Source organism: Sceloporus undulatus, chromosome 2 (assembly GCF_019175285.1).
Source record: "Sceloporus undulatus isolate JIND9_A2432 ecotype Alabama chromosome 2, SceUnd_v1.1, whole genome shotgun sequence".
Classification (NCBI taxonomy): domain Eukaryota; kingdom Metazoa; phylum Chordata; class Lepidosauria; order Squamata; family Phrynosomatidae; genus Sceloporus; species Sceloporus undulatus.
In genome coordinates, this window is record NC_056523.1 from 129,038,493 (window position 1) to 129,065,924 (window position 27,432).

A 27,432-nucleotide genomic window follows, 5' to 3' on the forward strand; every position below is an offset into this window, starting at 1 on the left:
TAGATAGATAGATAGATAGATAGATAGATAGATAGATAGATAGATAGATAGATAGATAGGTAGGTAGGTAGGCAGGCAACCAAGCGCACAGACTAGCCAGTAATGGATTTACACACAAGCCAAGTAAAATACACTTTGGGACCTCTATTTATGCAGGCCCTAGAAATACAAAACAGCAACAATACCACAAAGTTTTAAAACTAAATTTCAATTTTAGTAATTAACATTATAATTAATTCTGCCTTGGTCTGGCCCCACCTGGAATATTGTGTCCAGTTCTGGGCACCACAATTAAAAAAGGACATTGAGAAACTGGAGCATGTCCAAAGGAGAGCGACTAAAATGGTGAAAGGTCTGGAAACCATGCCCTATGAGGAACGACTCAGGGAGCTGGGGATGTTTAGCCTGGAGAAGAGAAGGTTAAGATGTGATATGATAGCCCTGTTTAAATATTTGAAGGGATGTCATATTGAGGAGGGAGCAAGCTAGTTTTCTGCTGCTCCAGAGACTAGAATGCAGAACAATGGATGCAAACTGCAGGAAAAGAGATTCCACCTCAACATTAGGAGGAACTTCCTGACAGTAAGGGCTGTTTGACAGTGGAACACACTCCCTCGGAGTGTAGTGGAGTCTCCTTCCTTAGAGGTCTTTAAACAGAGGCTAGATGGCCAACTGTTGGGGATGCTTTGGTTGTGATTTCCTGCATGGCAGAATGGGGTTGGATTGGATGGCCCTTGCGGTCTCTTCCAACTCTACGATTCTATGATTCTAATTAGCATTTATTAGTAAAATGTAGTCATTCCAAATAATTAACAAAGGTAAATCTTTGGGTCTCAGCAATTCATAATGCAGTTTTGAGCCTGGGTGTTTCTCTTCCTTTTTGAGTCCTTACCTGACTTTCTCCTCTCTAATCTTAGACTGAGGCAAGAAGGAACTGTTAATAGCTGGTCTGAACCTGTTCAACTATTGATCCAAAAGCAGAAGGTTTAGAGCCCATTCAGGTCAACAAGACCTGCTTCTACTAAGTAAACATATCGCTTCCCTGGCAGTAGCCAAACATAGTGCATATACAAACTAAAAATTCTGAGTCTCTTTAAGAACACTAAAGGCTGGTTGAGAGGGTGGGGGGGGGGGGGACAATTTTAATTGTCTTTCCTGTACTGAATTTCCTTCCCTTCCCTGTGTGTGTGCCCTCAAATCATCTGTCAACTTATGGTGGCCCTATGAATTTCATAGGGTTTTCTTAGGTAAAAACTAAAATAAAGTATGTTCCTTCAAGTCACCAGTAGATTTATGCACATTTTTGACAAGGAATATTAAGAAGCGATTTGCTATTGCTTTCCTCTGAATATTTCCTACAGGACCTGGTATTGCCTACAGCACCTGATGTCTGCAGTCAGTAATGTTTGGAAGACAACTGTTTGCCCATCCTTGAATATAACATTATCTGTAAATTATCAAAATCTGGCTGTCACTGCTTAATTATTTTTTCAAAGAAAGAAGGGGAAAAAGTTATTGATCTATTTCTAATAGTTATGATCAATGGAATTCTTGCAGTACAAGACTAATCATTCTTCCCTCCTTCTCTTTGTTGTGCAGGCAATCATTCCACCTTACTGTGAATGCACACGATTTCACCTCCACCATTGTCAGTGTTCAGGAAATGCGAATTGTGTGGTCTTGGATCCCTGAAAGATTTTCTTTGTTCTCACCTAGCCTCTTATTCTCAACTTCTGAAGATGGGTACAGCTTGCAAAGGTAGGATGATGATGTCTACAGAATCATTCTCAAGCCATGTACATCTTATCAAGACCAGAAATGAATGGGCTTGTACCAATTTAAGTCAACAAACAAACTGCGCTACAATACTTAACAAGGGAATAAAAACAATGAGGTCAGTTTTACTAGAGCTAGCCTACTCAGAGAGATCCGACTCATACAAACTATTCAGTTCCCTCCTAAATCCAAAATAAATGTAGAAACACAGCAGAACACATACAGATGTACAAAGAATCATATTGCTCTAAAACACCTGTATAGTAATCTAGACCATGTCTCGGTTTCTTGATTTTGGAAACCAGATGTGTCAGGTCCAAATAAACTAGTCATGTGGGAATAGGTCTATGCATCTTACTGGTTCACTGTCTGCCCCTTTTTAGCCCTTTAGCTCCACTCTTGTTCTAAATTATATCGCTCAACAGATGCACATCCAAAGATGTGCAGGGCAATAAGATACAGGGTCTTTGGTAGGTTCATTTGGTTTTGCAATATAAATTTCAAAAATATGATAATAGGGAAGAAATTGGGGATTTTTATGATTTAGGGACCCCTGTAATATTGAGCTTTACCACAACAAGGAAAACTTCAGGACTATATTTAGGCTCAAAGAAGAGATTAAAAAATTAAGAATAAGCTTCCATAAATATTTTGCTTTTCAGCCAAATAGGATGTCATAGGGTAGTTCATTAGATCAGTTTAGAAAAGAAGATAATACTTTTTATCTAAGGTGTACAGTCCACATGATGTGTTATTAAAGGAAAAAGAGAGATGACAAGCGAAGAGGAAAATAAACATGTTCAAGTATCAGTTCTTAAATGTAAAAAGTCTTGTAATGCACAAGAGGATGGAAATAGTACAGGGAATGATTTCTGCTTGATGATAGTTGTAGTACAAAGAAACTTGATGGAATGGCCCTTCAGTCCCATTTCTCCCTCTTTTGCAGTCTGAAGGAATGGCCACTCCTATGTAATATTTTGGTAAGGGGAGAGTTGCCAGGTCTCAGAGTGGCAGCTGAAGTCTCAGGGATCTGCTCCAGGTCTCCAAATGGGGAGGCAAATATTAGGAGTTTATCACATGGGGGAAATCCCAGGCAAAAGTGGGATTTAAAAGCTGGAAAATCCCTGCAAACGCAGGTTGATTTTCACACACATCGTTGTTAAACTGGTGTTAACCTGAACGGAAAGTAGACAAAAGTCACTCCTTTTTACTTTGGGGATTTTTCAAAAGGAGTAGCTTTTGTCTACTTTCCTTCTACTTTCTGTTTGGGTTAACACAAGTTTAACAACAATGTCATGTGAAAACCAATCCGCTTTTGGAGTTTTTTTTCCAATGTAACCCCCCATTTCTGCATGGGATTTCCCCGTGTGATAAACTCTTTAGAGTGAGCAGCACTGGAGGAAGAGAATGTTTGCTTATTGGATGTGCGAGGTGGCTTTAAAACTTAGGTACCCATCTCCACCCATTTCCTGTGGGCAGTAGGGCTCCCTGGTTTAGCTAGGTAATGCTGGTGTGTCTGTTGTGCTTATGTAACTTCAGCAAATGGGGGGGAAATAACAAATAGGAGGAGAGTGGGCTAGGGAAAAGAGTTGGTGGGTGCATGCAGTTTGGCCCATTGTGGAATATTCACATCATGATGCTGAATTGCTATATTACCTGGATAGGATTTACCTGAATCCTTTTTTACAGCCATTTCCACAATGAGCTGGCCCAGAAGCAGTTTTTGTTCCCCTATCTCGCCTGTCTTCACCATGTGACATCACAAGCACCTTCCCCTTACTCATGGTTTTTGGCCCTGAAATCCCAGAGAATGGGATACTGCTGACCTGAGAACCTTAAAGGGTCAATGAAAGTTGGGCTCTCTGGAGAGCTGATATAGTGGCTATGCTTTCCACTCCTCTAAAAGCCTTCAGAGAACAGTACAAAGGCCTAACTGAAGGGAAAAGACAAAGCAGTCAATGCATACCATGTTCCAAGCTGCACACTGAAGAATAAAGAGAATGTCACACCACCCACTCCTCACTAGTAGACCCACTCCTGACTGCAGGAGTAAAGGTGCATGGGGGAAATGCCAGGAGGTATATTTGGATCAACCAAATATACCTCCTGGCATTTCCTTTTCCTCTTAGCAATGTGGTACTCTTGACACAAACCTGAGGATGAACCGCAGTTCCACTGATATGCCTTCTGTCACATAAGGGTTATTGAATGTTGTTTTTAGTGTGACTATGTGAATAATCTCACTCACACATTCCATTTTTGTTGTTCACACTATTTTTTTTATCAGAACTGCATCTATTCGCATCTCTGTGTGTTGTGTTGCTCACATGTGTCAGCACTGCGAATAAATATGGAGTCAATGATGTGAATGTATTTCAAACGCATTCAAGGCATGTTGAGTTTTATCCCGGTTTATTCCACATCTGTTTGCACTGGTTATTCACACAGCTGATAATGCAAATCTTTTAGGAAAACTTAGAAAAACCCCTGAGATGAATTATCTTGGGTTAAGTGGGAATTTTGGTAGCTCCCTCACAATTTACTTAGGTGCATTTGAAATGCGTGTAAACAGCAAATATTCAACCCACATTCTACCGGGATTATTTTCACCATCTGAATAACCCCTTAGAAGTTTACAGCTATGAACTGGCTTCTTGCTCAGTGGTTGGCATACACCTACTGTATTGCAGTCACCACAGGAAGATTTCTATCTGAAAACCTTTACCACAGGCATAGCCAGTGAATAGGTATGTGTATGAAACATGAACTTTATTACTAACAGAAGTGAAATAAAAGGCTTAAGTATATAGAAACTTACAATGTCAGATAAGCACATTCTTATAGGTTACTGTTTCTCATATAAACAGCTTACCCTAACTATTCCAGTCTTCCCTCACCATCAAACCAACAGTAAACAGTACCAACCCTGCACTCTCTCTTCCCTCCACACCCTAAAACAACCACACTGAAATTGCACCTCCAGTACCCACTGCTCTTCTCATATGTCACCTCCTAGTTTTAAAATGCTGTTTTTGAAACTCTCAGGCAATCACCAGCCATCTCCAACATTCTGAACACCACATTCCCCCTCCTAATTGAGTTGTTCCTTTAAAAAAAACACAATTCAGCATTGCATAACATTATTCTTTATGTAATTCACATAATGGTGAGAGCCAGCTTGGTATAGTTATGGTCTGAGTATTAAATTAGGATTCCAGGAGACCAGGTTTGAATTCTCACGCTGAATAAGTCTTGCCAAGAAAATGCTAAGATGAGCCAAAAGGTGCAGCTTCTGGCCACTTCAAGGGCATGGCGTGCAGACAATGCACACTTACAACACAGCTGAAAGCTGTTCTGAGGCCACTTAAGGTGGCCTGAAGCCAGCCAGAAAAGGAGTGGCAAACACTGGCAGCCTGTTCAGGACCATAGCAGTGGCTGGCTTCAGGACTGCAGCGTCCAGTCACTGTAGTCCTGGGATGATTGGGGGCCGACCAGAGGCTGCTCCAAGCCCCTGGTCTACTTTGCCCCTCAGTCATCTTGAAAACACAAAATGAACTGGATGGCCCTTGCAGTCTCTTCCGACTCTGTGATTCTATGAACTGTGTAAACGTGCTTCAAAATTCAGTTGAAGGCTATCACAAAGGTTGTATTTTTCTAATTGTATTTTTAAAATGCACATATGGGAATGGCTGAAGAAGTGTGTCCTGAAGTAGTAATGACAGACAAGTGAAATGTTAGAGAATTCTATGGCCTTCTCTGGAGTTTATGCATTTTATCTTAGTGCAACCTCTACAAATAATTGGCTTAGTCTGGTGAGCGGGGAAACCCTGTTCTTACTAGTTCAGTTCAAAAAAAAGAAGTAGAGCTAGATAGGAGAGGAACCACATTTGGCATGGATGAGAAAGAGATCCTTTTAACTTGAATATGGGCTTTAAGGTTTGTATCTAGGGTGACAATACTGTTGAGCAGCATCTCTAGAAGAATCATATAGCATACAGGAAGCAGTGTCCTGGCAGTGATAGTAGGGATCAGGACCACGCACCAACCACATGATGCAGAGCCCTACTACATGTGGGCGGCGCCATTATTGAGTGGCACCACCCACATGGGGGCGTGTGGATAACGTGAGGGTGTCTGAGCACCCACACATCTCTTCCAGGAAGTGGTGTCGTAAGGGCTGCAACGCAGCTCTTACAACATTCCAAAAAGGAATCGCTCTAGGCAGCTCCTTTTTTGCTGCACAGTGGTGCCTTGCTGTTTGGTTGCTGCGGCAACACTATGCAGCAAAAAAGGGCGGTGTTTTCCCGCCCGTCTGTCTCGGGCCAGAGTCAGGTCCTGCATTAGCACCTCACTGGAAACATGAACATTTTGGGACAGTTGATATGTGTTCAGTTTAGAATATAATTTATTGCACTGATGTTTAAACAGTTATTTGGATTTAAAATTGTGATTGTGTTTGCAATATTCATTTATTGCTTCAAAGAACCCAGAAGGTGCTACATTATCATCTATCCATTCTGCTGTTGCAAAGGGATGTGTCTCCTTCATAGTTGTGTCTCCTTTTGTCTCCTTAATTTTCAAAATAACAGAAAGGATTTCTTGAAGTTTATGTGCATTGGAGTACTGTTGCTACTACAAGTCCAGTAACAACAAATTGTAACAGAGTCAAGAAAATGGCAGAAGCATGAAAGCTCTCCAAAACATCCCAGAAGATGCATAGTAGAACTAGACCCACAGGGCTTTAATGCTATGAATAGTCAGGAGCATCTAATATTTAAGAGACATCCCCATCCGGACAAGTACTTTCACAGTCACAATTAAGCTGTCTGATTGTAGACCTAGGAATCGATCTTTGTCAAGATTTTGCACATGCCACCTGCTTCACTGAGCAAAAATTACGGCTTCTGCTTTGCCAGTTTGTACAAATCCCTGAATGATACTGGAAAAGACTAAGGGAGTGTTTTTGCTTTTGCTTCTTTATGGGTTTGCATTGATAGCCTGTTTAACATACCAATGTTATGCATGGACAAGTTGTCAGTGGTTGCTACAGGCTGCTATTGCTTCAATACAATGCAAGGTCACCCAAGGTGGAAAATGAACTTTATTGCTAATGGGAGTCTGCATTGCATCTCCTGCTTTCACCAGAGACAAGACTTAATTAAATTCAATAATTTGACCTTGAAAATATTTCCCAAATGAAAGCAGTCAAGAGAATTCAATGCATCATGAATCCCTCAAGGATAGTGTGGCAAGGAGCCTGGGAGCCTACAAAATCCAATGTCTTCCACTGGACTAGATATGAATAAGAGGTGTTGATGTAACCACTAGACCACAAGAACCTGGAAGTATAGACATAAGGAAAAACTAAAACCACCTTACTCATTGAGGGTGACATGGTTATGAAAGCTGTGAAAGGGACATTGCAGAGGTTTCAAAGAAATGTGGTCAACTTTTCCCATGGCAGTGTGGCAGTGAACCTACTCTGAATTCTAGTGTAAATTCAGAAGGAATTATCGAAGATACTGATCCTGTTTGGGGGCTGGTGGTTGACATCTTTTATATAACTCCTTTAAAGTTTGGACTAAAACCTGGAGCAGATTCTCCACCCATTACAATAAAAACTACCACTCATCTACACCCATGTTAGAAATATTCTGTACTGTCAATACGTCAATGCCCTGCAACAGACACCATTACAAGGAAGCCATGAGGAGCTTAGAGTTTCCTTTGAGCACATTCAGGGGACTTCAAACAGACAGTTTACAGTTTACCGCTATCTCTGCTGCCCTTTCTTTTGGCAGTCTCTCTTTTACCCACACTGGCCGCCCTGAGGGTCGCGGAGGAGAGGTTGGCATCTTATTATCAAAGTCCTGCCAGTTTCAGGTTCTCTCTCCTCCCCCCCAGTTATTCCTTCTCCTCATTTGAACTACACTCCATTAGACTCTTTTTTTCCTCTGCAACTTCGGGTTGCCATCATCTATCGTCCTCCTGGTTCAGCATCTCAGTTTTTCACAGATTTTGAATCTTGGTTGACATTTTTTCTTTCAGATACTGTCCCCTCCCTGATTTTAGGTGACTTTAACATCCACCTCGACGATCCCCAGAATTCCTCAACCTCTCGCTTCAGCTCTCTCTTAGCTTCCTTCGGTCTCCAACCCCATTCCAACTCTCCAACCCATTCCCTTGGTCACTGTCTCGACTTAGTTCTCCCCTCCAAGTGTGTCGTGTCTGACTACTTGGCTTCTGATTTCCCACTATCTGACCATCACCTACTTTCCTTTACTCTTACCTACATCCCTCCTCCCCGTCATACCGTCCTCCGCCAGTTCCGTGATCTTCATTCTCTTAACCTTAACCATCTCACTCAATCCTTGGATTCATCCTTCGCTTCTCTCAATCTTGGGGACTCTGCTGACTCAGCTATGTCTTTACTGAATTCTACTCTCTCCTCAAGTCTTGACAGCTTTGCCCCAGTAACTACGCACATGTCCTCCTCTTCCTCTATGACTAGGCCTCAGCCCTGGATCACTCCCACTGTTAGATTTCTCTGGTCCTGCTCCCAAGCAGCCGAACGTCTCTGGAGAAAGTCCAGGGAGTGGGCCGACTTTATCCATTTTAAGTTCGTTCTTTTATCCTTTTCACGCGCCCTGTCGATGGCAAAACAAGACTACTTCAAATCATTGATCTGCGCCAACGAGAGGCGCCCGCAGCGCTTGTTCTCCTGTTTCAACACACTGTTAAAACCCTCTCCTCCCTCCGTCTCTCCATTATTTTCTCCCTCCGACTTCGCCAATTACTTCATTACAAAGATCACTACCATTCGTTCTGAGTTAACTCTTCTTGATTTGGCTCCCACCATTAATCTCCTCGCCCCTTCTACTAATAAACTCTCTATGTTTCCTCCTGTTTCTTTGGAAGAACTCTCTTCGCTGCTGAACTCATCCAAACCTACCACCTGTTCTCTTGACCCACTTCCTTCTCGTCTTCTAATCTCTATAGCCCCCTCTTTGTTACCCTCCCTCCTCTATATCTTTAATCTCTCTCTCTCTTCGGGTTCCCTCCCCTCAGTCTTCAAACATGCCTTAGTTTCCCCTATCCTGAAAAAACCCTCTCTCGACCCCTCTTCCTTGGCTAGCTATCGTCCAATCTCTCTTCTTCCTTTTCTCTCTAAGGTATTGGAACGAGTTGTCTATTCACGCTGTCTTGAGTTTCTTGAAACCAACTCCATTCTGGATCCCTTCCAGTCTGGTTTTCGCCCACGGCACTCCACAGAGACGGCCCTTACTAAGATCTCAAATGATCTTTTGCGGGCGAAGGCGACTGGCCTTTATTCTATCCTTGTCCTACTCGATCTGTCTGCAGCCTTCGACACCGTGGACCACTGTCTCCTAATAGATGTACTCTCTGACCTTGGTTTCTCGGGCCTTGTTCTCGATTGGTTCACATCTTACTTGTCAGATCGATCTTTTTCAGTGGTCTCGGGTGGTCAGACCTCGTCTTCTGTCCCTTTATCTGTTGGAGTTCCTCAGGGCTCTGTTTTGGGTCCCCTTCTGTTCTCTCTATACACACTCTCCCTTGGCAAACTTATCAGTTCTTTTGGTTTCTCCTACCATCTTTACGCCGATGATACCCAGCTGTACCTTTCCACCCCTAATCTTTCACTAGAGCTAGAGCAGCAAGTGTCATCCTGTTTAACAGCTGTCTCCCACTGGATGCACCATCGGCGTCTGAAGCTCAATATGTCCAAGACTGAGCTTCTTGTTTTCCCTCCTAAACCCACCCTTCACTATTCCTTTTCTATTTCCGTCAATAACATCTCGATCCAGCCGGTCCAGGAAGCCCGCAGTCTCGGTTTCATCTTTGACTCCTCTTTGTCATTTACCCCACAGATCCAGACTACAGCCAAAGTCTGTAGATTTTTCCTCTATAATATCGCCAAAATCCGTCCATATCTCTCAGCTTCTACTGCAAAAACACTGGTCCATGCCCTAGTGGTCTCACGATTAGACTACTGTAACCTCCTCCTGGCAGGGCTTCCTCTCTCTCACCTCCACCCATTAATTTCTGTTCAGCCTTCAGCTGCACGCATTATTTCACTCGCTCGCCGTTATGATCATGTCTCCCCTCTGTTGTCTTCCCTTCACTGGCTCCCTCTTCCTTTCCGCATCAGGTACAAACTTCTGCTACTCACTTTTAAAGCCCTGCATGGGCTGGCCCCTCTTTATTTAACCGATCTTCTCTCTCCCTACATCCCTACTCGCACTCTCTGCTCTGGTAGCCAAAGTCTCCTCTCCCAACCCAGGATCTTCTCTGCCCCATCCCGGATCCGTCCCTTCTCTCTAGCTGCCCCTCATTCCTGGAACCTTCTTCCTCTGCATGCATGGCTCATCACTTCCCTAACCAGCTTTAAAGCTGAGCTGAAAACCATATTGTTTAGGGAAGCGTTCTCAGGGAATTTGTGATTGTCATCTGGCTGTCTGACAATATTTGATGTGATGTGATTTGTTTGATATTTGATGTTTTTAATCTGTTTTTTCCTTTCTATATGGTAATTTTATCTATTCCTCTTTTAATTGTTATTATCTTAGAATGTACGCCTTGGGCAGGCTTTTATTTACTCCTAATTTTACCGACTTTGTACAGCGCTGTGTATAATTACAGCTCTATAGAAATAAAGTTTAATAATAATAATAATAAATAGATTACATGTGGGCAACTTGGGGACTTGCCAATACTGTTCGTCAGTCTCCTCTCCCTCTCCATGGTCTATGTTGGCTAAAGCTGGTGGAAGCTGCAGTCTAACATCATCTGGAGAGCTACAAGTTATTCACTTCTGATTTAGATAAAAAGGGAGCATCTCTGTTCCCTCTCTGTAATCTTCTCAGGCCAAAAAGACAATGTGAAAGCAAGCAGTGGATTCTGGGTAATAAGAAGACTGTATTTCAGAGAATGTGGGGTAAACTCTTCTGTTTGCATCTTGATGCTTTCCTTGCCCCAGGCTTAGTACAGTAGAAGTGCACTGAATTAGAATGTATTTTGCTGATAGGTCACAGCCCATTCCACAAATCTACCAGACATCTCAGTGCTATTTTAGGATTGCCTTTCCTGTCATTTGCATCAAATACAGTTTACTCCAGTTTCCTCTTTGTTTCCAACAGGTTTTATTCCTGCTGTGAAGGCTACGAACCAACTGTATTACTGATAAAAACCACCCTGGGGGAAGTAAGTGTTGTCTGATCATACACAAGAACTGTGGAGGGGTTTCATCCCCTATGGGAATGACAATATAGAACTGTCTTTTAATTTGAATCCATTAGTTTGGTTTAGGTCCTAGTTTCTAGATAGAGCAGCAGAAAATGAACTTGCTCCATCTTTCATGTAACAGCCCTCCTAGTTGAAGAGCCATCACATGAAAAATATAACTGAAAATTTCAGACACTATATGCAGGGTTGTGTCCACTCTGTACCGAAAATTAATCTCGACTTTATGTGTAAAGTATGCACACTGATGAAAATACCAACATGTAGTAATTAATGATTATGGTAAAAAAATATGTCTTTATGTACCTATGCAACTCAGATGTCCATATGCTGCTGATTGCCAAAATCAGGACTAAACATAAAAGCATGAGGATGATGGTGGAAAATGGAGGCAAAGGTTGGAATGATTAATTAAATGATAATAGCATATTTTACTACATTGCTTAGCCCCACTCATCATGATTGGACTGTGTCAGATGTGTCAGACGGTTAAGGAAACAAGCTTTTGTTATCACACATTTTCCCAATTTTCTTAGCTTTGCCTAATACCTAGGAGTTTATCAGACAAGGGAAACTGGAAGTATTATCCAATGGCAATCCAAACGCAATCATGGGGTTTAATGTTATTGCGTGATAGACTACCTCACACAATTTCGGGCAATGAGAAGTCAGTCCGAACGCAATCATGGGGTTTCACATTATTGCGTGAGAGGTGATCACACGCAATTTTGGGCCAAGCTATTTTCGGGCAATGGGAAGTCAGTTCGAACGCAATTCGAATTCACATAAATTCACTGAACTAGCAAATTCACATGAATGCTTTCTGGCCCCACTTTCTTTCATTCAAAATTAAGAGAAATTCCTCCCATGTGATAAACTCCCTAGTAACCATACATTATGAAATTTTTATCATTTCTTGTCTCTCCCTCATACAGGTGTGTGGGGCATTTCTCTCCTCTGACTGGAATGAAAGGAAGAAAAATGGGGGAGCATCAAGTTTCTTTGGCACAGGAGAATGCTTTGTTTTCACTGTAAGTCTAACATTAATTCCCACTGTGGAGAATTAGTTGATAAGTATCTATATTTAATCCTTCTATTCACCTGCTGTGACCATCCACATTAATACCATAAGAAGTAAGTCCTGGAATGTATTTTAGAGTTAATGATGGGTCCTCAATGCTCACACCAGAATATGGCTGTGTCCCTAGATGACTATATTGGTTATCTTTAATTAGTTACTTTCTGTTAATAAAGATTATCACCAAACCAACTAATTCAGCATACTATATAGCTTTTATAAGAGACAGTGCTGCATAGAAATTGCTTGACCAATTCCACTAAGTAGTGTGTTAGCGGCTTCTATTAAATCCTATGAAGACTGGATTTTCTATTCCACTATCATCACATATGAAACACAGAGTCCTGTGAGTTCATATCAAGTCCTATATAACATGTCCAGGCTACACAAAGGACTGGATTTTCCCATAAAAGTTTGCTCAGGCTTTGAAATGTATAAAGACAGGCCATCCTCTCAGGCTCATCACCCTCAAGTGTATGTTTGGTGGGGATCAGCAAGAGGATTTTCTCAGTGGTCTTTCCTAGGTTCTGGAGCTCCAGTGAAGGAGAGGCTAGACTGGCATCCTCTCTACTGTTCTTCCACCTGCAGGCAATTTTTAAAATGGAGGCAAGCTTTTGGCTATTTTGTGGTTGCTAATGACATGGCTTGCTGCCCTTTGGATCCTGTACTTTTCTTAGGGGTGTTTTTAAATGGTGTTTTTCAATTCTTTGAAACAGGGCTTTTAATTTAATTCTTTTTTAATTGCTGACCTTGCATTTTTCTTTTATTTAATATCATTATGAGCAGGGACGTAGCTAGGATTTTAGGAAGGGGGGGTCCAGACTAAGGGTCACCATTATAATGGGGCTTGGGTGCAGCGGCGCAGCAGCACACACCATTCATTTTTCTAATGGAAGGGGGGGTCCAGACCCCAAGAACCCCCCCCCTTGGCTACGTCCCTGTTATGAGCCACCTTGGGTCCTGTCATTGCAAGAAAGGTGAGATAGCAAATCCAATAATAAACAGAGAAAAATGAATTAAGGTCTCCAGCAGCTCAGTCAAAACCATTTCTCTCTAGAAGTGACCTGTTCATGTGCTGTCCTGACATAGCAAATGGAAGGAACAAAGTCACGATATACCTAACTTCTGCCATCTTTGTTTGAAAGGTACATCCTGAAATAGAGCGATATGAGTGGGTATTCATCAAGAAGCCAGAACAAGCAAAAGCCTTGCCTCGCTCCCCACGCCAGCGTTCTCCATCTCCCTTTTCTCCAGAGGGGCGCTCAACATCCAGCCCCAACCACCTCACTGTGCCAAAGTTAGACATGATTAAAAACCGTCTCTCTCCATTCCTGGCAATTAGACACTTCAAGTTACCTTCCAAAACAGCCTCTATGTTTATGTCTGGAACTCAGGAAGGAATTATCATAGGTAATTATGCTACTATAATATTATACCTGCCACAGAACGTCTAGTGCAGCAAATACTTCTGGCATCCCAGATCCAGGTCTATGCAGCTTTCCTGACATGCTGATATAAATAACTTCTCACTTGGCTTCACTGTCAACAACAAGCAGGAAAGTCTGTTTTGTAATTTAGAGCATTCTGGTGTTTCTCTGAGCAAAGCAATTATAAATTACTAGGCCAGTTACTTTGAGAAATGGAGAGATATTTTTTAATATAGGTACTTTCAAGAAGTATAACTATAATGCAGGGATGTAGCCAAGGGGGGGGGGATCTTGGGGTCCGGACCCCCCTTCCATTAGAAAAAGATGGTGTGTGCCGCTGCGCCACTGCACCCAAGCCCCATATAATGGTGGCACTTCGTCTGGCCCTTCTTAAAATCCTGGCTATGTCCCTGTATAATGGCAGCTAATCACATTAGGAAGCCTCAGCACTGTAACGTTTTCGCTTGTTAAGAATAGTTTTCCAAACAGATGATGCTACTGTTCATTTCTGAAGTCTTGCCATGGGCTGCCGTCAGCTTGCCATAGACTGTCTTGCTGTGGGACTTTCATAATAAGATGCTCACTGAAGTGACTACCTTGTGTTCTAGATGAGTGGGCAGAAACACACTCATGCAGCGTTTCCTATTCCTCAGCCAGGCAGGAGCACGAGACTACAGAAACAGATACTGGCCCTTTAGGAGCTTAAACTGGCTCCCAGCAGCAGCAAAGCTCAGTGGAAGACTAGGCAGTGCCAACCTTGTTTTGGCCTTAGCTGTAGACCTTTACTGGGAAAGCAGCTCTTTTTGTGGAGAAGTGCTTCACCTAGGCACTCCTGCAGTAGGTTGCCATAGGCTCTGTCCTCTCCTGTTTGATTTGATTAAAAAGAGTTTGGAAAAAATCTGTGCTACAGTCTGCATTGCTTGGGCTCCAAACCAGGCTACTCTCTGCTTTTGTTTCCTCAGTATCTTCCTCAACTCTTTCCAGCTGTCTTCTTCCTGCTTCTGTCCTCAGTTTTACTGCCTTTTTCTAGGTTGCCATAATTATCCACTATTACCAGGGACAAAATGTAGGACAAATTCGAGACCAAACCGTAGGACAACTGCAGGACAAAACTCAGCCCAAAATGTAGGACATTTAAGGCCCTCCATTTTTCTTAAATGTCCTACATTTTGGGATGAGTTTTGTTCTGCAGTTGTCCTACAGTTTGGTCTTGAATTTGTTCCACATTTTGTCCCTGGTAATAGTGGACAATTATGGCAATATATATTGTATGTGGGGAACACAGCTGTCTTCCTTCTACCTTCATTTGCTCCTTGATCCTTCTCATCTCTCTTCACAGTCCAAGGTGCATGCATGCACTATTCTCAGGAATTTTCTTAAAGTTTTTATTTTATTTGTTTAATCTACTAATCTCAGGATTCATCCATGCACACACATCCTCCTGTTCCTTGGTAAGGCTGTTATGCTTACCAAGATATCAACCACCTGGGCTCAGCAGGGAAGTGATAGTCAACTAAATACGCAGAGGTGTTTACTTTTGTAAATTAAAATAAACAGAGAAAGCCCTAAGGGAGCTCAGCAAAGACTGAGCACACTCAGTGTTCTCTAGGTGCAATAGAATATTACTAGATGCCTACTGGAAAATAAAAACATTAAACCAAGATGTGGATGGGCCTGCTTGAGCCCCTAACAGTTTTTAGCATTCTGGTAGAAGGCAGAGATAGCCAGCAAGCCATCTGGAATCCGTACTGTAGGGGTTGGAAATGTGCACCCCTCCACATATGCTGGCCGACAACTTCCATCGTCCTTCATCACTGGCTAGGGCTTATCCCACATCTCCCTTGGGAGAAGAAATGACAACATTTGCTGAAGGTCCTATTTGAAGAAGCCCTTCACTGACATCAGGCACTGATTTATGTATAGTAACATGAAGAAATCCGATCAGATACCTCACTAGTGATGATAGAATACTTGCATTCAACAATATACTTACTGATTATGTTGTGTGCTTGCATGATATGTATAGCTTACACACAGATCTAAACGCTTAGACACTGATTAGTGTGGCCATAGATCTAAACTGGAATCTTTGTGATCTTATATAATGTAGTGGAATTGTGGTACTGGTAAGATCTGTAACTGAATACAGGACCACAGAATGCTGATGGAAGCCACTAGGAGGCAATACTGTAGTAGATGGCCATATTAGCACAGAAAATATACGGTACTTTTGCATATGTGTTATGTGCACATGTAGAGCTTCCAAGTTAAAACACCTACATCTTGCAAACCATGCTGAAACTGAGGTCAGGTTTAATCTGCACAAGGGCAAGATTAATTCTTTTTTGTTTTCACCATTTCAGTTATTCCAAGGACACCATCTGTATGATTATTATTTTGTACAAGCTGTTAGGTTTCTCACCAAGCAACCATTTAGGTCCTTCACTAGAGAGAAGAGATACTTGGATGATAATTCTGCAAAATTTTGAAACTAAGCCAACAACAACAACAAATCTATATTTCTTTTCTTTTCTTTCTTTCTTTCTTTCTTTCTTTTGGTGTGTGTGTGTGTGTGTGTGTGTGTGTGTGTTCCTTGCACATGTTATCCATGTGTAACCAGAGTCAGAAACTGCTTTACATACCTCCATTGAGAAAAAGGTTAATTCCTGTATTTGGATAGTACCTTGAATTATGTTCCCTAACACAGGCCCCAAAATCCAATTCCCACATAGCGTAGACCTATTGAATCAATGGGAGTTTAGTAGGCCAGCATTTCTGTGATTCATTGATTCAATAAACGTTCTATAGCTGGGACTAACAATTAGATTTAGATTGTAGAAAGCAAAACTCTTCAAAAAATCTGTGCTCTTTATTCCCCTGCAGGTGGTGGAGGAGGCCAGGCCTTATTCATTGATGCTAATTTGTATCATGGAAGAACTGAACACTGTGAAACATTTGACAACCCTCCCCTTTGCCAAGAAAATTTTCAGATTCAGCTCCTAGAAGTCTGGGGCTTTCAAAACTCTTGATCATCCCTGCTCCTGTTTTGGCTGATATTGCACCCTACAACATTGCTGGTAGTGAAACAAGACATTGGATGATGACTGTCAGTTGGCGATGTCAGGAATCAGGAACAGATCTTTTATGTATTTGGATAGGATTGTCCATTAATACTATCCTTTGTAGCAAGAATCTTTGGAAGGAATAATAATAGCTATCTGATGTTGTGATTTGCATTTGTCCCTCAAAACCATTCAACCCGGAGGTCTGAAAGGTTTAATTTTCAAAGGAGATACAGAATTGCCATGGGTCACTGCTCAGCTCAATTAGACAAATCCATTATCAGTGTGGAGGAAATCTCAAAGGACTCTTTCTGTATTTGATTAGTATAAATAGATACAGTCACTATGCTTTCTGTCAAAACATTTATACTACAAAAGAGGAGAGAAATGAATGTATTTATAAATCAGTGGAACAATAAATTTCACAATAATGCATTTGATAGACTTTATTTTTTGACATGTATTGATGTATTTGCTCTTAGGTATATTTTTACTTTTTGAGATGCATATCATTTCTTTTCATTTTGGTGCAACAAATAATATCAAATAGAAAGACATTAGATGCCAGATACTTTTTTCCCCACAGGAGAAAACCTGTGTGGGTTTTACCTGATACCATATGCATTGCTGACAATCCCCTCAGTTTCCATTTTTGTTATATACAGCACAGATTTTAAAAGAAAGGTGAAGAAGGAAAGGGTGAATCTGTCAAACTTGTTTCGAGGTAGTATTGCCACATTTCCACTGTTAAATTTGTTCTCTCCTATTTCATCATCTGTTTCCAAAGGGTTTCTTGTTAAGTGACATGAAATTTCATGCATATTTTTGTGCCCATTTCTTCAAATGATAATGAGCTAAACCCAGTGCCAGCATAGTTTAATGGCTTGAGTGTTGAACTATGACTCTGGAGATCAGGGTTCAATTCCCTGTTTGTTCATGGAAACCTGCTGGGAGTCCTTGGGTGAGTCGTAGGACTCTATCACATGGGAAGCATGTGTCATGAAAACGTGATTGAAATGTGGTAATAAAGCGATCGGGGGGGGGGGGGAGTATCACCCCCCCCCCGCATACTTCTCCCATTCATGTCCCATGCATAAACTGTAATGGATGTGTCATTGGGTAATAATAGAAATTCCCATTATTACCCAAAGACGCTTCTATTACAGATTATGCATGGGACACGAACAGGAGAAGCACATGGGGGTGTGATAATCTTCCCCCTGATCGCACTATTACCACATTTTAATCACATTTTCATAGTGCTTGCCTCCTTTGTGTGATAGCATCCATACACTCTCAGCCCCAGAAAACACCATTATAGGGCCACCTTAGGACTGCCATAAGTCAGAAACAACCTGAAGGTATACAACAACAAATTCAGTATTAGTCTTACCTATGGTAGACCAACTGAAATATAGAGTCAGTTAGTTGTTATTAAAGTCAAATTGATTTTGAGTTTACTCTGGGTAGAAAAATATTGGCTTTTGCCCACACTTTTTTGTATGCAGTTTCCCAAGTGTTCACATGTTTATACACTTTTTGAAGTGTGCATTTTCTTTTAATAGACAGCAGTGATTTTATGTGCATTCTTTTTTAACATGAACATTTTTGTGCATACTGTTTTTTATATATGTACTGTTATATGTATTTTTGAACTGACAAACTTCACCACAGTGTTTGGGAGAGTGGAGATTTTGGAATACAACTGTATTCCAATTCAGGAAATATGAATAAGGTATCTTTGAATCAACTTAAAATGACCCTAAGGAAATTCTTCCCAGCCCAGATTTAAGAATAATAATTAAAATAGGACTCTACAAATCCAAATGCATTTTATGTTTTGTACATAAACATACTTTATTACTTTATTCTTCATACCTGATTAATTTTGTTTCTTTGTTCATTTTGTTTTGTTTTGTCACCTTGCAAATCATGCAGCATTTTCATTTCAAATGAATTTATTTCTTGTATATATAAACTTTACTATGGTAGTAAAACATTTACAGTCTTTACATTCCTTTAGCCACATAAGTGTATTATGCTATAGGCCATCTTAAAAAATCATCATATGCTATGGGAAAGGGCTTCTGTTTGTCTAAAATGCAATTATGCAGGTGGCTTTGAAGTTCAACTGCTTTTGCCAACAGAGGAAATTGTTACAGAGCTTTCAATGTAGGCAGTCATTTTGGTACGTTAAAAAAGGTGCCACTGAATAAAATGAATCCATAAAATTCTGTTCCCTTTACCAGGACTTGCTCTGTACACCTATGTAGCTCTGCACCTGGGCTACAGACCCAAGAACAGAAGCAGGCAGCTTATTCCCATGGTCAAAATAAAATCGCAGAAAGCCTTGGAGCCCCTGTAGACATTCTAAAACAACAGGCAAGAGACATCTGCTAACTGAGATGTTCTCTAGACTACATCCTTTTCAACATTCTGCAGGCCCTCTGGGCATCCTGTTGGGTATATGAAGAATTGTCACAAAAAGATTTGAATGGGCTTTCCCTCTTAAAGACCAATGCTTTTACTTTTGGAATGAGTAGAGAGGAAAGAGCCTTCTTAATTCATTTATTCCAAAGATGAAAGAAAACAAAATTGCCTTTGGCCTTCAAGGCTGTCAGTCATTCTGATGTTCAGTATGATTCCTTTCTGCAGTGCTGAATAAACATTGTGATACCAGGTTGTTCTTGATATCAGAGTCAGATATTTTACAACAAAAAGAATGGTGTTATGATTGTCATCAGAAACTAGCAAACACTACTAGTATACATAGTAAGAGAACATGCTTCCATGTAAAAAGATAAAGCACAGACTAGGTTGATAACATTGGGAAACATGAAATTTAGAGTTGGTTTGTTAAAACAGTTTATCCCAAAATGAACTGGTTGTCCTGCAAGGTGTAGCACATGCCTTTTTTCTCCTGCAAGATGTTTAATACAGTAGTTATATCTTGTGCTCTGATTGTAGCTCTTTTTTGTACTTATTTTTCTCCATACTGACCTAAGTGACACTTTTACAAAGGTTGTGGCAATGACATACGGTAATTAAGAACAGCATGAGGAAATGTAACAGTTGCTCACACTGATCATAACTAAGGCCATCCTATTTATTCAAGTTGTATGCAGAAAATATTGTTCACACAGCAGGCACAGAGTCAGAGGCAGGAGGAGTGAAGATCAGGGGAAGGAATACTGTATTAACAACCTAAGATATGCAGATGACATAGTACTACTAGCAGAAACCAACAAGTACCTGGAACAATTACAAAAGGAGGTTAAAAAGGAAAGCACCAAGGTAGGTTTAATGCCAAACAGCAAGAAAACAAAAATAATGACCACAGAAGAGCTACAAGAAATAATCCTAGATAACGAGAAAATTAAAATTGTCAAAGAATTCCCATAACTTAGATCAAATATTGACCAGTACAGAGACTGCAATAAAAAAATTAGAAGAAGACTACAAATGGAAAGGGCAGCTATGGAACAAGATCCTAAAGTACAAAGATATAACTCTGAACACTAATGTGAGGATAGTCTAAATTGTCATCACAATGTACAGGTGTGAGACCTGGACAGTGAAGGAAGTTGATAGAAAGACAATCAACTCATCTTAGATCTAGTGCTGGAGAAGAGTGCTGAGAACACCATGGACAGCCAAGAAGACAAATAAATGGATTCTAGAACAGATCAAGCACAAACTTTCCCTGGAAGCCATGATGACAAAACTGAGACTGTTGTACTTTGTCCACATCATGAAAAGACAGGAGACATTAGAAAAGACAGTGATGCTGGGGCAGAGGGCAGTAGAAGGAAAGGAAGAACACATGTCAGATAGTTAGACTTGATCATGGAGAACATGGGCCTGAGCCTCAGGGCGTGAGAAGGGTAGTTGAGGACAGGGGATCTTTTAGAGGTCTCTTCCACATGGCTTCTATGAGCCAAGGTCAACTCAAGGGCAGTTAATAGCAAATGCTATTTTAGTTACTTTCATGCTACCCAAAGTAATGGCTCATGGACCAATGCCAGTCTGTGAACCATTGGTGGTTGATCTGTGGCATGTTTCCACAAAAGTAAAACTGTAGCCAGTGGAGACACATATGGTATTGGTCCATGGCACATTGGGCAGAAAAAATGCTGGTCCCCACATTAGCTTGAGAAACACTGCTTTAGTGCCTCTTAGAACAAACAAATGCCTAAATACTGTACTCTTAGATACACCCTGCTTGGTTTTTTTTCAGAATCTGCTATTTACATGGATCATCCCAAATGCACACATATATATGTAGACATAACATGGATGACTTAAGGTGTTTACAAGGAAAAACATCATTGTGTTTACTGATTATGCACTTATTTGCCCCCTCCCCAACCAGAGCAGAAGCATTCAAAAGAAACAAGGATAGTTCTGAAAAAGTCAATGGGAACAAGGTCCCAAAGATATTTAGTTTGTGTGCCTAGGGAGTGCTGGGCTGCAGCAGCACATGCTCTGGGGGACAGGTGAACTACATCAAAGCTTTTGACTAGCTGCAGAACTGGCATTATCTAACCCATTTATTGTATGCCCCAAAGTGCAGGTCAGAAAAGACCAGAAGAGATTAACTTCTGCTTTCCTTCTGACTGGGTGGGCCTACACTCCCTTGGCTTTATTTTGCAAATCTATAAAGAGGGGATTGTACTAAATTATTCTAGTTTAAATCTAACAGAATTATACAACACAGTGACTTATCCTAGTCCCTTTCTTCCACTGCCTCATCTCAGATGCCAATAAGCACGTAAGAGGAGACCAGCTATATCAGAATAAAGCCTGCATTGTTTTCCAATTTTTTTCTTCTAGCATTTTCATGCCACTGCTGCCTGAAGTAACTGCTTTATGCTACCTAATGCAGGGATGGGAAAATGTGGAAAACTAGGAGGCTGCACTCCACCCCCACCAAACCTTCTCCCAGAAAAATAAAACATTTTTGCCCCAGATGCCCTCTTGAAGGCATGTTTGGGGCACTTGGGGGGGGGGAGGGTTTTTGTTGTTGTTGTTGTTGAAAGCTTAAGGGTTATGCTCAAAGGGTGTGGAATGCATGCAGGATCAAATCTCGCACCCTAACTGTTGCACAGAGTTTTCAAACCATTATTAACACCCCTTAGAATACGATCTAAACCAGAGCATAAATGTGACAAGTTATAGCACTGCCACCTTGATTTAAGTTTGCATGAATGGCGCCCAGTCAGATTGGATGCATTAGAACGAGCTCCAAATTTGGGGGCAGTTTTTGGGCAAAAGGTTCTCTGAAGCAGGAACTACCCTGAGTGGGTCTCCTCCCTTGCCAGTGTACCCAGATCCCATTTGCTTCCTGTTCCTCTCAGTGAAATCCACACTAATGCCTAGAAAGAGAAAAAAGACATGTGCAAGTGGTTGTCTTACTAAAAGCCCTGAAATGGCAGTTTAATGGCCAGCAATAGTCAAGTGTTCTGGTTTCAGCAGTACCTCCTCCATCCTTCCTGGCTAGGATATAGGCTGTAGCTGGTGCCCAACAATGTCAGCCCTGATGCCATTCCCCAGCTTCCCTTTCTAGAGCTAGAACTAGTCCTAAATAGAAGGTATTGTAGCCTGTGAATCACTCTGACCCATTTTCTTTTTAAATATATTAAACACTAAGAAGCAGTGCAAACAGTCATATGCACTGATGTTCAGGATGATTAGACACTGAGCTTTGATTCAAAATTCCCTACATGATTGTTGACTGCCATACTGCACATTTCTATCACATTGTGAAACTAACAACACACAGTGTCAAATGATACAAGGCAGTGTCTGTCTGGAGGAGAATGTTAACAATGGTCATTAGAAACTAGACTTTGCTTTCTTGATTTCTCTGAGTGTGTAAAATAACAACGTTGGACTGATGTGAAAGTATCTCTAGCTCCTTCCTAAAAGAACAGCCCTAATAATCATAGAGGATGGAAAGTACTCAACGTCCTACATCAAATGCAAAGCGTGTACCCAGTATCCCATGAAAACCTATATTCTGGTGACAATTATAACTGCCTGTTAACCTAAGCTGCCACCAGGTGTTGTCTGGTTTTTGTTTATTAAAGGTAGGCATCAGTTTCTGACAAACAGTGGATGAAAATAACAGTATTTAACTCATCTCTGCTTGTGTCCATTGTACTTCAAAACAATTTGGCTCTGTTGATGTAGATAGAGTTCTTCATTCATACTTTGCACGTAGGGGAAGAAAACCAGAAAAACTTGCTCACTTTCTCTCAGGCGTTACGAATGTCCATGCTCCGACGCATCAACTCATTAACAAAGCTTTTGAAAGCATGGCCAGGGAGAATATGGGCTGTTCAGTCTCCACAGAGCACAGAGACCCCTGATGAGAAAGTGTTCCTTTCTCTGGAACAGATACAGAAGCTGCATAAAGTAGGGCACGCACACACACACAGGCACTTGCCAAAGGTAGCATAATTGGCTGCCTGTCCTACCTTAGGAAAAAGAGAAAAGTGGCAGCTTCCCTGAAAGTAGGACAGCCCCGATCAAAAGTAGGATTTTCTTTTCTTGCTATAGCTGGAAGCAACCGAGGCAGGTCAAGTGGAAAGAAGGGCGGGAGGGAAGAGAGTTCCTTGAGATATTTTAGTTTATTAAAATGATTGCTTTACTCTTCCTGAAAGGAAAAAACACCGAAAATGTATGCTTGACAACCAACCACTGAGTCCAGCTAAGAGCGTGGCCACGTTTTCGGCTCCCCATAGTGACACTTTGGGTGAATTTGTTAGCAGTGTGTATAAATATTTCATCCTGACATTACTCTTTCAGCAGAAACCTAAAAATACAGAGAAAGCAGGAGCAGCCCGAAGTTTTATCCATTTTCAGTTTGATTTGTTCAGTAGCATGGCTAATAAGATGCAGTAGCCCCAATGTAAATTCCTAAACTACTGGCACTGAGGAAGCTGGGTTCTCATCAAAGGGTTATCTGGGTGTTTTTCTCTAATCCAAGGCTTATCCTTTTCCCCTTAACACCCTTTGAGTCTAAGCATACCCAGTTCCTTCCGTTTTCCCTCACAGGTCTTGTTTTCAATCCCTCTCCTCTTGCCAACTATTTCTGTGCAATTTTATTTATGCTTTCTGGGCAACAAGTCTCAATATACACAACTGAGCTCATTATGAGTAATCATGCTTAGTGTCATAGTCTAAAATATGCTTCCTTTTTTTGTCTGTTTTGTTTTCCATCTGAATATTGACTTGCTGTTGTGTACTTTCAAGTCTTTTTTTTTTTTTTTTACTTATGGCGACCCTAAAGTGACCCTATCCTGGGGTTTTCTTCCCAACATTTGTTTGGAGGGTTGTCTTTGCCTTCCTCTGAGGCTGAGAGGGTGTAACTTGCCCAAGGTCACCCAGTGTTTCTAAACTATTTTGCCCAAGTAGTTCAAGCGGTGATTTGTACTTCAGAGTCATACGCTCAACCCACTGAATCACACTTGGTCTGAATACTGGCCACAGTAAAATCAAAACAAACAAACCAGGCCTTGATACTTTACTGTGAATCTGTTTGGAGAATCTCCCAAACTGGCGAGGAGATTCCTTGGTTCCTTTCTCCTCCTCATTTCCATCAAGAATAGGCAAATAAAAGTCATTGGAGAAGGCACAATTCATTTACTGGGTTTTGGTGCCTTACTGTGAATCTTACATTGTGCACTGACACTTACTTTATATATTTGACTATAAGTCAAGAAATTTATGCCCCAAAATTGACCCTAAAATCCTGGGTCAACTTACATATGGGTCAATAACTAGTACTGCATAGAAAGGTCCTAAAACAGGCAAGGCTGATGCTCCACTCTTGGTGGCTCGAGGATAGGGATGCCATATCCTGCCTGGGGGCGGGACTTTCCCGGTTTGGGGTGGGTCTGCACGGTCCCGCCCTGGTTTGGCCTCGCCCCCGGGATACAGCCCCCTGCGACGGACACAGGCACGGGCAGGAAGGAGCTCGCATGAGCGGAGGCCGTCCCCTGCTTGGCCTCCTCCGCCGAGGGAGGCGCCTGCTTGCTCCCTCTTTCCGGTCTGGTGAAGGCCAAGCCTCCACAGAGGCCGGGAAAAAGGGGAGGGGCCGCCCACCAATCGCCGTGATCGCAGGCGCTCTCCTCCCTCTTTCCAGGCCTCTGTGAAGGCCAAGCCTCACAAGAGGCGCGGAAAGGGAGCGGATATCCTTCTCCACTTGGGCTCCTGTGAACGGACCCAAGCTGGAGAAGGAATCCTTGCTGAGGGAGGGAGGGATCCTTTTCCCTTGCTGCTCCATTGGCAAAAAAACGGAGCCCAAGGGGAAAAGGAATGCCTTCCCTGGGGGTGGATTCCTTCTCTGGCTTGGGCTCCGTGAAGCCCAAGCCGAGAAGGAATCCTCCCTCAGCGAGGCTCTTTTTCAAATGTAGGACCCCAAAAAAAGGTCCTACATTTGAAAATTTTGTCCTACATTTGTCCCGGTTTGGAGTCCTGGCTAATGGGCAAACCCTACTCGAGGAGGCACTGTTTTTCCCCCCTCTCTCCTTCTGTGCAAGAGGTTCCGTCTGATTTGCAATGCTTCTCTTCCATGAAGAAAAATCCCCATTAACACCACTTGCTTCCTTTTCAGTCTGATTTGCAAGCTTCTTCTTCCCATAGAAAAAACACCCTCATGAACATCACTGCTTGCTCGATCTCTGTCCCGGTCCAGTTTGCAAGCCTTCACCATGGAAGAAAACACCTGATTGAACACCACTTACTTCCCTTCTCACATCCAATGTTAAAACTTCTTCTCCAGCACCTGGGAATCAGTAGCGGGAGAGGCCCAGAGAAGGAAAGGAAGAGATGGAAAAGATATTTCACCCTTTCCATCCTTCCTATAGCCCCCTAGGTTTAACCTTCGGACTTTATCCGTGGGTAGGCTTGCCATAACCCGGCTGCAACCGGGACTTCCGATTTGGGGGCGGGGGCCCCTCCCGGCACGGGTTGCAGCCCCAAAACGGGAGCCCCCCGGTTGCAGCCTGGGTTTGCTGGCCCCTGGCAGCCTCGCTGCTTCCTCCTCCACCTAGCGGGACGGCGGGGAAGAAGAAAAGGGCCAGCGAGGCCTGCCTTGGGGCGCAGGAGGCGAAGCTGGAGGCAGTGCCTCCCCGCTGCGCCGTGCCACCTTTCTCTCCGCCCCCTTCTCCCTAGGAGCCGCGCGGAGGAGGCGCGAAGGTGGACAGGAGGGACAGCATCTCCTCCGCGCAGGGAGGAGGAAGCAGGAGGCGGGGGGAAGGTGGCGCGGGCGCACGGGGAGGCGGGGGAGTCCCCCGGCATTCCCCCCCCCAGACCCCCACGAGGCCCTGGATGGGCTCCGCGAGTCGGCGGAGTCCTCCAGGCCTGGGCTGGGGCCTTGGAGGACAGCAGCCTGCCAAGCCTCACGCAGGCCCATGGAGGGCTCCGCGATCGAAGGAGTGCCTCACAGGCCTGGCTGCGGGGCGAGGACGCTGCCTGGCAAGCCTCAAAAGCCAGGCCGGCAACTGGGATGGGGCTCCCGGCATCGCGCGAGTCCTCCAGGCCTGGCTGGGTGGCTTGGAGGACGCTGGCTCCCAGACCCCAGCGAAGGCCGTGGACCAGGGTTTGAAAAATGTAGGGACAAGGTTTTTTTTTAAAATTGCCTGGCCAGGAAACAACCCACAAAAAAAAAGTCGCCACATTATTAAAAACCATGTCCCTACATTCTCCCGTTTGGAGGTCCCCAGGAGCGGCAAACCCTATCCATGCATCAGAATCCAACAAATCCATGCATTTTGAGACGACTTTACATGAGGTGGGGCTGTACATGGAGTGAGATATACAGATGAGTTAAATTGGTTTTTAAAATATCAATATTATTATTATTATAGTATTGTGTTTTAACCTTATCATACAATGTTCTTAAAAACAGCATGAGCGTTTGTTTTAAATGTAATCAATTATAGTAGTCAATTATTGTAAGTGTCAGTTAACTTATGTAAGTAAACAGAGGTATTTAATGATGTAAACATTAGTACGTGATGTACATTAAAATAGAAAAAGAGGGGGGTTGTTTTAAATTTATGATATTATTATCTATCATATATTCATTGTATAGTTTATGTGAACTTTATATTGTTCGTAAACAGATGAATTTGGTTTATAAACTTAATGTAATTATCGATTGTAATTACTTATTATTGGAGCTTTTAAACATTATACTTGTTTTAACATAGATGGGTTGTTTTTAAACTTATTGCATTACTTATATTAGTTGTATTATTTATTAGTGTAGGTTTTAGTTAACTTTATATTGTTTTAAACAGATGAGTTTGTTTTTAAACTTATATTATTATTATTGTATTATTGTTAATAATTATTGTATGCTTTTTATGTTAACTTTATATGGTTTTAAATAGATGCATACAGTTGTTTTTAAATTTTTACTGTGAAGGTTTAAAGTCCGTTTTGTTTGTTTGTTTGTTTTAATCTTGTAAGCCGCCTTGGGTCCCTTCCTGGGAGAAAGGCAGCATAGAAATGAAATGAAATAAATTTAATTTATTTGATTTTAATGCATATAAAAATAAATCAATAATGTCTGAATTGCCATTCAGCATCTGAAGGGCATCAGGGTCCTATTCTTGCAAGGGATCAAAGTCCCACAAACGTTGAAGTCTTAAATAGAATAGAAAGGAGGCAGCATTGCCCTTTGAAAGGAAACAATAGCATGAGACAACATGGCGCCCATTTTCTTCGCCTGGAACCAGCCAGTATTGCTGCTGCGCATGCGCAGTGGGCAGGTGGTGCTGCTGCTGCTGGTGTTCGGGCGCTGCTAGTGCGCCTG

General features: G+C 42.1%; 1 protein-coding gene across 1 annotated transcript in view; it reads left to right on the plus strand.

Moving 5' to 3' along the window:
- LOC121920406 (TBC1 domain family member 24-like) overlaps positions 1-16,671 on the plus strand; it is a 29,344-nt gene extending 12,673 nt beyond the window's left edge. The window contains exons 4-8 of the mRNA XM_042447543.1: positions 1,600-1,758; positions 10,935-10,998; positions 11,973-12,068; positions 13,261-13,525; positions 16,426-16,671. Of these exons, the coding sequence (XP_042303477.1) occupies positions 1,600-1,758; positions 10,935-10,998; positions 11,973-12,068; positions 13,261-13,525; positions 16,426-16,571 (730 nt within the window). The 3' untranslated portion in view covers positions 16,572-16,671. The remainder of the gene's footprint in view (positions 1-1,599; positions 1,759-10,934; positions 10,999-11,972; positions 12,069-13,260; positions 13,526-16,425) is intronic.
- The last annotated feature ends 10,761 nt before the right edge of the window (positions 16,672-27,432 follow it).